This window comes from Leucopleurus acutus (assembly GCF_964270905.1).
Source record: "Leucopleurus acutus genome assembly, chromosome: 3".
NCBI classification, from domain to species: Eukaryota; Metazoa; Chordata; class Mammalia; order Artiodactyla; family Delphinidae; genus Leucopleurus; species Leucopleurus acutus.
In genome coordinates, this window is record NC_139145.1 from 146,946,504 (window position 1) to 146,961,509 (window position 15,006).

At 38.8% G+C, this 15,006-nt stretch overlaps 1 protein-coding gene across 1 annotated transcript in view; it reads right to left on the reverse strand.

The window, feature by feature from the left end:
* Positions 1 to 15,006, reverse strand: part of SPEF2 (sperm flagellar 2) — a gene marked incomplete at both ends in the record, with an annotated part of 171,105 nt that overhangs the window by 37,410 nt on the left and 118,689 nt on the right. Inside the window, 2 exons of the mRNA XM_082835419.1 lie at positions 10,806 to 11,035; positions 13,722 to 13,860. Coding sequence (XP_082691545.1) covers positions 10,806 to 11,035; positions 13,722 to 13,860 — 369 coding nt within the window. The remainder of the gene's footprint in view (positions 1 to 10,805; positions 11,036 to 13,721; positions 13,861 to 15,006) is intronic.

The window sequence follows — 15,006 nt, forward strand, 5'->3', positions numbered from 1 at the left end:
CCTGAATTTGTGCCCTGTCTCTGAGACCAGTCACTGATTCTAAGGGTCTCTAAGAGCAGTTTGAAGGAGGGACCCTTGTCAGTTTTTAGAACCAAGTTATAGGCCTTGAACAACTAAATGCTGTGTCTCTTGAAGAAGGAGTGAGGGTAAAGAATTTGCTGGATGGTGCTCTCTCCTGATAGCCTCTCAGCAGAAGCCAAAATAGCTATGAACTGAATCTCTATAGACATTACATAAAGTACTGATGGGCTTACAAGGAAAAGGAGTTCTTATGGTTTAAGTGGGGACTTTGGAACACTACAAAAGTGTTCTAGTTTCAACAGACTCCAAATTGCTTCCCTTGGAGAAAGACTGTCTTCCTGATGTGCTGACACTCGATGTTTGGGACAAGATGTACCTACCCAGAGCTTACTGCAGTATACAAAATGAGTGTTTTTGTTTTGGATGTTTACGGTCCACAGGGAGCCACATACCTCTTGGTTCAATTCCACCAGGTATTGTGGTTCTTTTCTGAAATTGCTCTGGGGTAATGCTGCAGGTGCCTGCTAGGGTATGTGCACCTTCAGGATACCGAGCTCACATTTTGGATAATAATAAGCGTAGTTTGTATCAATATTGTATACTGTTATATATTATATAGATTCCACATATATGCATTAATATACAATATTTGTTTTTCTCTTTCTGCTTTACTTCCCTCTGTATGACAGTCTCTAGGTCCATCCACGTCTCTACAAATGACTCAGTTTCATTTTTTTTATGCCTGAGTAATATTCCAGTGTGTATATGTACCACATCTTCTTTACCCATTCATCTGTTGATGGGCATTTAGGTTGCTTCCATGACCTGGCTATTGTAAATAGTGCTGCAATGAACATTGGGTGCATGTGTCTTTTATTTTTTCTTTTTCAGGGTGATGTTATTTACTTCTTCTTTTTTTTTTTTTTAATCTTTATTGGAGTATAATTGCTTTACAATGGTGTGTTAGTTTCTGCTGTATAACAAAGTGAATCAGCTATACATATATATATATCCCCATATCTCCTCTCTCTTGAGTCTCCCTCCCACCCTCCCTATCCCACCCCTCTAGGCGGACACAAAGCACCAAGCTGATCTCCCTGTGCTATGTGGCTGCTTCTCACTAGCTATCTCTTTTACATTTGGTAGTGTATATATGTCCATGCCACTCTCTCACTTCGTCCCAGCTAACCTTTCCCCCTCCCCGTGTCTTCAAGTCCATTCTCTACATCTGTGTCTTTATTCCTGTCCTGCCCCTAGGTTCTTCAGAACCATTTTTTTTTTTTTTAGATTCCATATATATGTGTTAGCATATGGTATTTGTTTTTCTCTTTCTGACTTACTTCACTCTGTATGACAGTCTCTAGGTCCATCCAACTCACTACAAATAACTCAATTTCGTTTCTTTTTATGGCTGAGTAATATTCCATTGCATATATGTACTACATCTTCTTTATCCATTCATCTGTTGTTGGACACTTAGGTTGCTTCCATGCCCTGGATATTGTAAATAGAGCTGCAATGAATATTGTGGTACATGACTCTTTTTGAATTATGGCTTTCTCAGGGTATATGCCCAGTAGTGGGATTGCTGGGTCATATGGTAGTTCCATTTTTTTTTTTGTTGTTGTTGTACACGGACCTCTCACTGTTGTGGCCTCTCCCACTGCGGAGCACAGGCTCTGGACGCACAGGCTCAGCGGCCATGGCTCACAGGCCTAGCCGCTCCACAGCATGTGGGATCCTCCTGGACCAGGGCACGAACCCGCGTCCCCTGCATCGGCAGGCGGACTCTCAACCACTGAGCCACCAGGGAAGCCCCTATTTTTCATTTTTTAAGGAAACTCCATACTGTTCTCCATAGTGGCTGTATCAATTTACAGTCCCACCAACAGTGCAAGAGGGTTCCCTTTTCTCCACACCTTCTCCAGCATTTATTGTTTACAGATTTTTTGATGATGGGTATTCTGCCTGGTGTAAGGTAATACCTCATTGTAGTTTTGATTTGCATTTCTCTAGTGATTAGTGATGTTGAGCATCCTTTCATGTGTTTGTTGGCAATCTGTATATCTTCTTTGGAGAAATGTCTATGTAGGTCTTCTGCCCATTTTTGGATTGGGTTGTTTGTTTTTTTGATATTGAGCTGTATGAGCTGCTTGTATATTTTGAAGATTAATCCTTTGTCAGTTGCTTCGTTTGAAAATATTTTCTCCCATTCTGAGGGTTGTCTTTTTGTCTTGGTTATAGATTCCTTCACTGTGTAAAAGTTTTTAAGTTTCATTAGGTCCCATTTGTTTATTTTTGTTTTTATTTCCATTACTCTAGGAGGTGGGTCAAAAAGATCTTGCTGAGATTTATGTCAAACAGTGTTCTTCCTATGTTTTCCTCTAAGAGTTTTATAGTGTCCAGTCTTACATTTAGGTCTTTAATCCATTTTGAGTTTATTTTTGTGTATGGTGTTAGGGAGTGTTCTAATTTCATTCTTTTACATGTAGCTGTCCAGTTTTCCCAGCACTACTTATTGAAGAGACTATCTTTTCTGCATTGTATATTCTTGTCTCCTTTGTCATACATTAGTTTACCATAGGTGCATGGATTTATCTCTGGGCTTTCTATCCTGTTCCATTGATCTATATTTCTGTTTTTGTGCCAGTACCATATTGTCTTGATTACTGTAGCTTTGTAGTATAGTCTGAAGTCAGGGAGTCTGATTCCTCCAGCTCTGTTTCTTTCCCTCAAGACTGCTTTGGCTATTTGGCTTCTTTTGTGTCTACATACAAATTTTAAGATTTTTTGTTCTAGTTCCATAAAAAATGCCATTGGTAATTTGATAGGGATTGCATTGATCTGTAGAGTGCTTTGGGTAGTATAGTCATTTTCACAATATTGATTCTTCCAATCCAAGAACATGGTATATCTCTCCCTTTGTTTGAGTCATCTTTGATTTCTTTCATCAGTGTCTTATAGTTTTCTGAGTATAGGTCTTTTACCTCCTTAGATAGGTTTATTCCTAGGTATTTTATTCTTTTGGTTGCAATGGTGAATAACATGTTTTCCTTAATTTCTCTTTCTGATATTTCATTGTTAGTGTATAGGAATGCAAGTGATTTCTGTGCATTAATTTTGTATCCTGCAATTTTACCAAATTGATTGATTAGCTCTACTAGTTTTCTGGTGGCATCTTTAGGATTATCTATGTATAGCATCATGTCATCTGCAAACAGTGATGGTTTTACTTCTTCTTTTCCAATTTGTATTCCTTTTATTTCTTTTTCTTCTCTGATTGCTGTGGCTAGGACTTCCAAAACTATGTTGAATAAGAGTGGTGAGCGTGGGCATCCTTGTCTTGTTCCTGATCTTAGAGTAAATGCTTTTAGTTTTTCACTATTGAGAATGATGTCTGCTCTGGGTTTGTCATATATGACATTTATTATGAAGTAGGTTCCCTCTATGCCCACTCTCTGGAGAGTTTTTATCATAAATCTGTGTTGAATTTTGTCAAAAGCTTTTTCTGCATCTATTGAGATGATCATATGGTTTTCATTCTTCAATTTGTTAATATGGTGTATCACATGGATTGATTTGCATATATTGAAGAATCCTTGCATCCCTGGGATAAGTCCCACTTGATCATTGTGTATGACCCTTTTAATGTGCTTTTGGATTCTGTTTGCTAATATTTTGTTGAGGATTTTTGCATCTATATTCATCAGTGGTATTGGTCTGTAATTTTCTTTTTTTGTAGTTTCTTTGTCTGGTTTTGGTATCAGGGTGATGGTGGCCTTGTAGAATGAGTTTGGGAGTACTCCTTCCTCTGCAATTTTTTGGAAGAGTTTGAGAAGGATGGGTGTTAGCTCTTCTCTAAATTTTTGATAGAATTCACCTGTGAAGCCATCTGGTCCTGGACTTTTGTTTGTTGGAAGATTTTAAGTCACAGTTTCAATTTCATTACTTGTGATTGGTCTGTTTATATTTTCTATTTCTTCCTGGTTCAGTCTTGGAAGGTTATACTTTTCTAAGAATTTGTTCATTTCTTTCAAGTTGTCATTTTAGTGGCATAGAGTTGCTTGTAGTAGTCTCTTAGGATGCTTTGTATTTCTGCAGTGTCTGTTGTAACTTCTTTTTCATTTCTAATTTTATTGATTTGAGTCCTCTCCCTCTTTTTCTTGATAAGTCTGGTTAAAGGTTTATAAATTTTGTTTATCTTCTCAAAGAACCAGCCTTTAGTTTTATTGATCTTTGCTATTGTTTCCTTTGTTTCTATTTTATTTATTTCTGCTCTGATCTTTATGATTTCTTTCCTTCTACTAACTTTGAGTTTTATTTGTTCTTCTTTCTCTAGTTCCTTTAGGTGTAAGGTTAGATTGTTTATTTGAGATTTTTCTTGTTTCTTGAGGTAGGATTGTATTGTTATAAACTTCCCTCTTAGAACTGATTTTGCTGCATCCCATAGGTTTTGGATCGTCGTGTTTTCATTGTCATTTGTCTCTACATATTTTTTTTATTTCCTCTTTGATTTCTTCAGTGATCTCTTGGTTATTTAGTAGTGCATTGATTACCTTCCATGTGTTTGTGTTTTTTACATCTTTTCCCTGTAATTTATTTCTAATATCATAACGTTGTGGTCAGAAAAGATGCTTGATATGATTTTAATTTTCTTAAATTTACTGAGGCTTGATTTGTGACCCAAGATGTGATCTATCCTAGAGAATGTTCCATGTGCACTTGAGAAGAAAGTGTAATCTGCTGTTTTTGGATGGAATGTCCTATAAATATCAATTAAATCTATCTGGTCTATTTTGTCATTTAAAGATTTTGTTTCCTTTTTAATTTTCTGTCTGGATGATCTGTCCATTGGTGTAAGTGAGATGTTAAAGTCCCCCACTATTATTGCATTACTGTCGATTTCCTCTTTTATAGCTGTTGGTATTTGCCTTATGTATTGAGGTGCTCCTACGTTGGTTGCATATATATTTATAATTGTTATATCTTCTTCTTGGATTGATCCCTTGATCATTATGTAGTGTCCTTCCTTGTCTCTTGTAATGTTCTTTATTTTAAAGTCTATTTTATCTGATATGAGTATTGCTACTCTAGCTTTCTTTTGGTTTCCATTTGCATGGAATATTCCATTCCCTCACTTTCAGTCAGTATGTGTCCCTAGGTCTGAAGTGGGTCTCTTGGAGACAGCCTATATATGGGTCTTGTCTTTGTATCCATTCAGAGAGCCTGTGTCTTTTGGTTGGAGCATTTAACCCATTCACATTTAAGGTAATTATTGGTATGTATGTTCCTATTACCATTTTCTTAATTGTTATGGTTTTGGTTTTGTGGGTCCCTTTCTTCTCTTGTGTTTCCCACTTAGAGAAGTTCCTTTAGCATTTGTTGTAGAGCTGGTTTGGTGGTGCTGAATTCTCTTAGCTTTTGCTTGCCTGTAAAGCTTTTGATTTCTCCATCGAATCTGAATGAGATCCTTGCTGGGTAGAGTAATCTTGGTTGTAGGTTATTTCCTTTCATCACTTTAAATATATCGTGCCACTCCCTCTGTCTTGTAGAGTTTCTGCTGAGAAATCAGCTGTTAATCTCATGGGAGTTCCCTTGTATGTTATTTGTCATTTTTCCCTTGTTGATTTTAATAATTTTTATTTGTCTTTAATTTTGTCAATTTGATTACTATGTGTCTCGGCATGTTTCTCCTTGGGTTTGTCCTGCCTGGGACTCTCTGTGCTTCCTGGAATTGGGTGGCTATTTTCTTTCCCATGTTAGGGAAGTTTTCAACTATAATCTATTCAAATATTTTCTCGGGTCCTTTCTCTCTCTCTTCTTCTGGGATCCCTATAATGTGAATGTTGGTGTGTTTAATGTTGTCCCAGAAGTCTCTTAGGCTGTCTCCATTTCTTTTCATTCTTCTTTCTTTATTCTCTTCCACAGCAGTGAATTCCTCCATTCTGTCTTCCAGGTCACTCATTCGTTCTTCTGCCTCAGTTATTCTACTATTGAGTCCTTCTAGTGTATTTTTCATTTTAGTTATTGTATTGTTTATATTTGTTTGTTCTTTAATTCTCCTAGGTGTTTGTTCTTTAATTCTAGGTCTAGGTCTTTGTTAAACATGTCTTGCATCTTCTCAATCTTTGCCTCCATTCTTTTTCCAAGGTCCTGAATCATTTTCACTACCATTATTCTGAATTCTTTTTCTGGAAGGTTGCCTATCTCCACTTCATTTAATTGTTTTTCTTGGGATTTTTCTTATTCCTTCATCTGGTACATAGTCCTCTGCCTTTTCATTTTGTCTCTCTTTCTGTGACTGTGGTTTTTGTTCCACAGGCTGCAGGACTGTAGTTCTTCTTGCTTCTGCTGTCTGTCCTCTGGTGGATGAGGCTATCTAAGAGGCTTGTGCAGCTTCCTGATGGGAGGGACTGGTGGTGGGTAGAGCTGGGTGTTGCTCTGGTGGGCAGAGCTCAGAAAAACTTTAATCCACTTGTCTGCTGATGGGTGGGGCTGAGTTCCCTCCCTGTTGGTTGTTTGGCCTGAGGCAACCCAGCACTGGAGGCTACAGGATATTTGGTGGGGCTAATGGTGGACTCTGGGAGGGCTCATGCCAAGGAGTACTTCCTAGAACCTCTGCTGCCAGTGTCCTTGTCCCCACGGTGAGCCACAGCCACCCCCCACCTCTGCAGGACATCCACCAAAACTAGCAGGTAGGTCTGGTTCAGTCTCCTATGGGGTCACTGCTCCTTCCCCCTGGTTCCTGATGTGCACATTACTTTGTGTGTGTCCTCCAAGAGTGGAGTCTCTGTTTCCCCCAGTCCTGTCGAAGTCCTATAATCAAATCCTGCTAGCCTTCAAAAGTCTGATTCTCTGGGAATTCCTCCTCCTGCTGCCAGACCCCCAGGTTGGGAAGCCTGATGTGGGGCTCAGAACATTCATTCCAGTGGGTGGACTTCTGTGGTATAATTGTTCTCCAGTTTGTGAGTCACCCGCCCAGCAGTTATGGGATTTGAGTTTATTGTGATTGTGCCCCTCCTACCATCTTACTGCAGCTTCTCCTTTGTCTTTGGATGTGGGGTATTTTTTTGCTGAGTTCCAGTGTCTTCCTGTCAATGATTGTTCAGCAGTTAGTTGTGATTCCGGTGCTCTCACAAGATGGAGTGAGTGCATGTCCTTCTACTCTACCATCTTGAACCAATCTTCTCCATTAATATCTTGATACTAGTTACTCACAAGTATGTATTCAGTCATTTGTTTTAATGAAAGATTATTCATTTCTCTGAATAATTTTGTTTATGTAGCATAATTAAAGGGAACAAAATATAACTTAATCACATTGATACTCCTTATAAATTTGCTAAAAAGAAAATCTTACTTTGGGCTTAGTATCATAATGATTGTTATATGCAAATATGTATGTTGTTTCCTAGAAAAAAATTCATCTATTCACCATATTTTAATATATTTTAGTGAGCTTGAAGTTTGCATCTTAAATATCATAGGTTAAATTGAAATATGTGAAACAGTGTAAGAAAATGCTCACACTTCTTGGCTTAGAAATAACAGCAATTTTCAAGTTCAAGCAGCAAGTTCTATAGGATTCCACATTTAGAAATGTACTACTTGCAGCCAGTTGCTCTATACTTTCAAAACTGTTATTACTTCAACTAAGATCGTCTTTTGAAATTGTAGATTTCTAGGGTACCATGGGATGTATCGTAAAAGATTGTTTTCTAATTCTTGGAAGGGATATGACAAACACTTCATGTAAAAGATGGATTGGTGTGTATCCTTTGACAAGAATGAATAAGAAAGACTCAAGTCAAAGGATGTTTTTGGGGCCAGGGAAACTGGGAGAAGGAGTGAGTGGTAATCATTGGACTTCCTCAGGGAGGGGTAACATTAACATTTGCTGCCTGACTTCTAAGATGTCATCAGAGAACCTCTAATTCTGTGACTCTGGGATCCAGAAAATGGAATGATTATTACTTCACCTTCCCTTTATACATTAGAAAAATGATGACAATGAATATTATTTCTATTGATAGATCCCCTGATACTGTGCTAAGTATTTTACATGTATTTAAAAATTGCCATATGCAATATATATATTTTCAAATAGTATAACTGAGCCAATAACAAAGAAAAGGGTTTAAACTCTTTGCTTATAGACCGTAACTCATTTTGTACTATCAAGATCCCCAAATCCCACAGTACTGTATAGCTTTGTCAATTCTGTGTTAATTACAACAATTATTCTTAAATCTGGATAATTCTCTAGATTGGGTGGCTGGAGGTGGTTCCCCAGACAGAGCTGACCTCTGCATCTGTTTTCCTGCAGTTCATGCAACTGGGGAGGGAGAAGCAGAGAGGTCCCTGACCCTTCCTCAAACATCCATACTCAAGCCGCAAACCTACACATTTTCTGGTGGCCGTTCCCCCAACTTTAAATATCCTCTGTATCCTTGACATCCAGTCACTCTTTACTTCTTTCAATTCCTCCCTCCAAGGTGTTTTTCCACACAATTTTCCTGACCAACCTCATTGCACACTGATTCACCTTTGCTTTGCATTCTTGAGCACTTTTATCAAGTTCAGATTCTGTTCCAGAGGAGCACCTAGATAGAAGTTTATACTTTCTTCTTCTTTGCTTGCCTTTTCAAATTACACTCTAAGTCCCTAGGGCAAGTGGTTTTCCTTTTACATCTAGTTTTAAAAAATATATTTATACATAATTATCACCCTTCTCCTTTACCTTCCTTTCTTTCTTTTCCCTTCCTTCCTCTCTTCTCCCTTCCTTCCTCTTCCTATCATACTTTGAAAGCCATTGTATGCTACCAAACTCTGAAAATAGATAAATGTGTCAGTTGACATCTTTTAGTTTCAATGGTTTCTAGAGTTAATCTTCTAAGACATACGTATGTCAAGTTATAGCTGATATTTGTAATTTATGTTTAAACTTTTTTTGAACTGTGCGGGCCTCTCACTGTTGTGGCCTCTCCTGTTGCGGAGCACAGGCTCCGGACGCGCAGGCCCAGCGGCCATGGCTCACGGGCCCAGCTGCTCCGCAGCATGTGGGATTTTCCCGGACCGAGGCACGAACCCGTATCCCCTGCATCGTCAGGCGGACTCTCAACCACTGCGCCACCAGGGAAGTCCTATATTTAAACTTTTAATTGAAATTCAAACTCTGATTTTAAGGTTGGACCCAAGAATGTATTACGATTATCGCCATGAATACTAAGGTCCTTTCTGAAAGGGATTATGAGTGGTTGATAATTTTCCTACTCAAATGCTCACCAAAACTTTAAATTTTGACCAGCTTCTAGTCACCCTAGTTTAGGATTAAAGCAAATTATACTTCATATACGTCTTCTTATTTTATATGTAAACAATATGGATAAAATGAAGAGCAAAAGCAACTTTGAAGAAGGAAATACATAATAAAAAGACATTGTAAGCCCACACAAAGGGAAAGAGGATGGAATCTACCTGACTGAAAGACTGAAGGGATTTCATGAGCTGGTTTTATACAACTGAGATTTTTTTCCTGTACCAGCTGATGGCCATATCTTTTTGACCAGCTGCTTCCTGCCTAAATGTTGCCAACCTGAGTTTGTGTTCATCCACTGCTGTAGTGTGTGCCTTTATATCTTGGAGGTGTAGACCCACTCAAGCTGATTAGATGAGGTGACACTTGCTAGGGTAGGGGTCTACCCAGGGAAATGTTTACATCTGTTTCACCCACTGGGCTTAGCAAGGAAGTCTTCAGACTTAAAGTAAAGTAATACTCTTTTGACTAATGAGATCTAATGTGGTTTTCTGGGATAACTGAACTTTAAAAAAATAAGTGAAGTATAACCATTATGAAAGTGAAGTTGTGTTAGTACTAGACAAATGTCAGTTGACTATTCTCTAGGGAAAAGTAATGATTTTTCCAGTAAGTAGGAGACGTTAGAAGATAAACCTCTTTATGAGAGGCAACTTAGTTTAGTGAGAAGGGGCAAAACCTTTGAACCTGAAGAGTCCTGATTGATATGTGACCATAGGCAAGTTCTCAACTGCTTGTGACTCAGTATCCTGACCTATAAAGTGGAGATGATAATCCTACATGTTCTCTCAGAATTACTTGTGCTATCAACTGATGGAATTCATTGATGAATATCTATAAGTAGAAAGATCCCAAATTTAAAAAAAAAAAAGCCTGTGTAGATGCTACAGAGCCATAATAATAAAATGTGAAGGAAATCAAGAATTTGTGTGCAGAAAATAACATGTACACTTACATGTGAACAGATTAATTAATTAATCAATCAAGCAAATATGTGTTGACAAAGGTTCTGCTCTTGGTCTGTGAAACATTGAGGGAAAAGGCAAACATAAAAGGGAAATTCTCTACTCCCTGGTCTCCCTTCCCAGACTAGTGGGGGAGACAGAAACACAAACTCAGAATCCCAGCACAAAACTTAACCTAGGAGTATGCACAAAGACAGTCTCTCAACTGCCAGACGGAGTAATACTCAAATTTACCCACCTGCCAGCCAGGGGCAGGGAGGGCAGGAGAGGAGAATTACCAGGGATGAGGATCACTGCACTGCCAATGTACTAACCACTGTCTTGCTCTGTTTAATTCAGATCTATGTTGTATGAAGCAAATATGAGATAAATTAGAATGAAACAAGGGCTTGTTTTAGTGCCACACAATCCCAGAGGGCTGTTTTACTTGTGGACAGGTGATGGCCATCTTGGTTAATCTTAACCTTATTTTGTGCTCTTTTCATAATAATTACTTTTCCTACCTTTGGGTGCTATCTCTAAGAACTGATCTCGAAGATTGCCAAGCCGTTCTATGGTCAGGGTGCCATTTTCTTCCTTTTCTACAGGTGGAGGGCGTATTGGAGGAGACAGGTCTGGAAAGACTTTTATATCGCTGTTAATGCAGAAGTCTTCTTGGTCTAAATAAAGTGCATTCTGAATTTTGGTTGATGTTTCAATGTGATAGCGAGCTACCTCAGTTAATTTTTCCACACTGAAAGTGGAAGAATGAATAGGGTTATCTCCATTAAAAATACTATCAGATTAATAGTGTTTGCTTATTAGATATACACACAGAGTTAACACATTGGAAAATTTAGAAAATTTGGCTAAGCTAGAAAATTCAATCCGCATGATTAAAAAATTCTAATTTCTCCTCAAAGCCGTTTGTAAAAAAGCAGGGTATAAATAAATAAATGTAGATTAGAAATAAAATACATGCTCGTTCAGGGCTAAGAGTTACACATTTTATACAAAGTTGAGCAAAAAGAGACTCCACTAAAATGGTTTTATTAGTATTAGAACATATTTTACTATATAAATGATTATGTCAATAGATATATTCATTTTAAGTATGAACCAGAATAAAGTTATATGACAGAAAAGCCTGTAAAATATGACTGTTAGAATAACACATTTATTTGGAATCGGGACAAATTGTATGTAAAGTGAATCAAATTTGATAATGGATGTCTAGAAAAGTGGCTTTTCTCTAACTTTATAACAAGGAGTTTGATGTTATTGAAGACACATTTGACAGAGTGGACTCTGACGAGATAACCCATTGAAATTGCTTTGCTATCTTCACAGAGAATAACAATTCCCAGCTAAATCATGTGGTATAAGCAGCAGTAGTTCAGAACCTTGTGGTGCAGTGGGAAGAGCCCTGGAAGCTGAGCTCTCATTGCAGACCCCTCTGCAGCCATGGGTCCTTGGGAAATGACTCAAGCTCTCTGATTTCCTCATCTTTGCAATGGAGCCAAAAACACACAACTCCATACCTTATGGTTATTCATGTGAAACCACATAGGGCATAGATTTAGGCTGTACTGGGGATTATAGTTATGGCCTTAATTAAAGGTCACTTTAAAGGCCAGAGAAATTTAATACATAAGTACAATATTACTGTATTACAGAAACAATCTTATTTATGTCTTGCAATAAAGATTGAACATGGCAGAAAAATGCATATTTAATCTGCTTTTATATAACTCTGGAACACCAAATATTTGTATACTGAAAATTAAAAAAATATATATTAGTCACTTTCTTTCAAAAGACAGTCTGGAATTTAATTCCATCATACTGTATTTGTGAGTGTCCATATAGTCTGTACTATCCAGGTACTTTTTGTTTGATGGTGTTTACGTGCTGGAAGCAAAGGAAAAGGGCACTGGATAGCTACAGAGCTTGTAGCCCTGAGTGAGGAGGGACTCCAAATGTAGACACCCAGCCAGAACCAGCACAGCAAAATAAGTGCGCCATCTAGTGGAAGGTTGCCAAGGGTAACCTTCTCAGAAAGGGCGGGCGGCGGTGGTGGGGGGGGGTGGGGGTGGCTAGGGAAATCCCATGAAAATGGAAAGTGGGATTTGAAGTTCAAAGGGATCTGCTAGGTCGCACTATTTCTTTTTCTTCTTATCACTGGAGAATTTTTGCAAGAACCAAAAGAGAAAGCATAGCTTGACAGTCCTAGGTTTCAATTTCTAGTGGCCATATTCAGAGGTCAGATATATATATATCTGACCTCACACACACGCACAAGATAAATCTGAGAAATACGAGTTCATCTGATAAAAAAAAGAAACTTGGCCACGTGCCTCTTGATGTGGCCACAAGGATGGGCGCTGTGAACCCTAAGAATGAAGAAGATATGCTTTCATTTGTAGGCAGCAGGCAGAGAACAGAACTGAACATCACTGCTTCACAATGCTGATGAGTACCTGACAAAGTATTTTAAGCACTACTGCAGTGAGGTTACCGGGCCGAGGGGTGTGTGTGTGTGTTTTACTATAGAGCAACAGATACAAACAACTAGGCTGAGGATTTTACAACAGAACTTTCATTTTGAGACAAGGACTGGAGAAAACAAACCCTAACAACCGTCTTCTACCTGGCCGATGTTGCTTCTGAGAAAGTTGCCATTTGTATACTACGTACGCCACAACTTCCAAATTTTCAGTAAATGTTTATTACAAACTGTAGCGTATCACAGAATCTAGATCTAGTAGAAACCTTTAAAATAGGCTGGTTGGAGTGCTTTCTTTTACAGATGAGGCCTATGGGGCCCGAAGTGGTTAGGCATGCTGTAATATGTGGACAAGGAGAGATTCTCCATCTCCTGGACCATCAGGTTTCCTGACTCTCCATTGAGGGCTGTTTCCGCCCTGCTGAGCTGCCTCTTTATGCCTTTCAGGGGAGAATTAAGAGGATGAGACTTGCTGTCCCTCACTAGTAATGAGGATCTGGAAAGCCTTTGGAACCCAATAGAAAAGTAGAACTGGCTGTCACAAGGGAATCAGCCTAACGGGTAAAACATTCCTGTGAATGATTTCATCTCCCATTCATTGGCCCTGACTAATAAGTCTGGCATTAGAAAGATATGAAACATTATACTACTTCTAAAAAATATTTTTAAATTGCTTATAGTTTTACCTTGTAAGCTAAGGTCCTCACTGAGCAGGTGAAAACCAAACTCATAAATAATGCGCCATAGCGCCCTTTGATACATGACTTACTATTGTTAAAAAGAGGCAACACAAATGCATATGTGATTTCCCAAAAGGTCAAAATTTCCATTTGTAAATGTAATTCAAGTTTGTAAACACCTTAAAAATCTTTGTCAATTTTGGTCTTCAGGAATTAACAAAGTAAATATTTTAAAAAGTCACGCAGTACTTTACCTGGCCATTTCGTTCAAGTACCTCTCCCCGAGCCACTTTTCCATGAGTTTATACACCTCAACTGCCTTTGTTACTAACTCTTCCAGGAAAGCCAGTGCTTTTACCTTGATCAGTTCAAGTCTGAACTGTGCAGCTGTCTCTATTTAAAAAGAGAAACAAACATTGTTTACACGTTTTATATGTCATGCATTTTCTGATTAGCCAAATTCAATTTTAAACCAATTACGCTTTAGTCTGTGAAACTTCAGGCGTACACCTGATACACCAGTATGGATAACTATACCCTATCCATCTCAGAAACAAAGCAACGTGTGGTTAGACAGTTTATTTAAACCAAAACTATAATTCAGCTTTACACGTAATTGCACTTTATTGCAATATACCCTTTGATAAATTGGAATGGGAAAACACAAATAGATAATTTCTGAATTTCAAAAAGGGGGAGGGTACTAAGTCTCTGGATCTCCCGTCTTAGAACAGGAGGGTGAAGCCCGTGGTCCCAGCGCCCATTGATGCTCTGGGCACACAATGAGGTCTGTGGATTTTCCTCTAAAATATCTGTCCAATCTTTCTTCCTTGCTTTTTCTATCACCACAATTGGGCACTGCTTTGTGTCTCGCCTCAACTACAGCAACCGCCTCCGTCCTGCTTTCTCCAAGTTCTTTTCCCCACCTCAAATCCAAATCCACTTCCACCCGCCCCAGAGTAACCCAGCTCACCTGCGCACGTGCTCACAGGTGCTTTCTGCTCAGAATTCTTCACTAGCTCCCAGTCGCCATAAGGGAAATGTAACTTTCTGGCCAGGGCCTATGCGACCCTCCACCTCCCTGACCACTCCTTCCCAGAATGTGCCTCAGACTCCACAGCTAATCCCCACTAGGTCACCTAGCTCTCCTCCCCCTTCCCTGCCCCCGCTGTCTCCTGTGCACATTTCCCACATTCTTCCAGTTCTTCTCAAGCATGAATTCATCTGCTCAGAAGTCTTTCTTGACTCCCGCCATGCTTCCTTTGTCCTGTCCGCCTAATTCCAATATCACAACATATTATAAGTGATTGTTTGCATTTCTCTTCCTCTAGATTGGATTTTATTTTTGTTTGTTGTTTTGTATATATATGTGTATATTTCTTTCAACTACTACAGGACCTGGCACATAGTAGAAACTCAGTAAACATTTACTATATAAACGAGTGAATTTAGCTACACTAGGGACCACATATAGAATGAACCGAAGGATGAAGCATACTTAGCTACCGAAAGCAGATGTGGGGACAGGCAACGGGACAA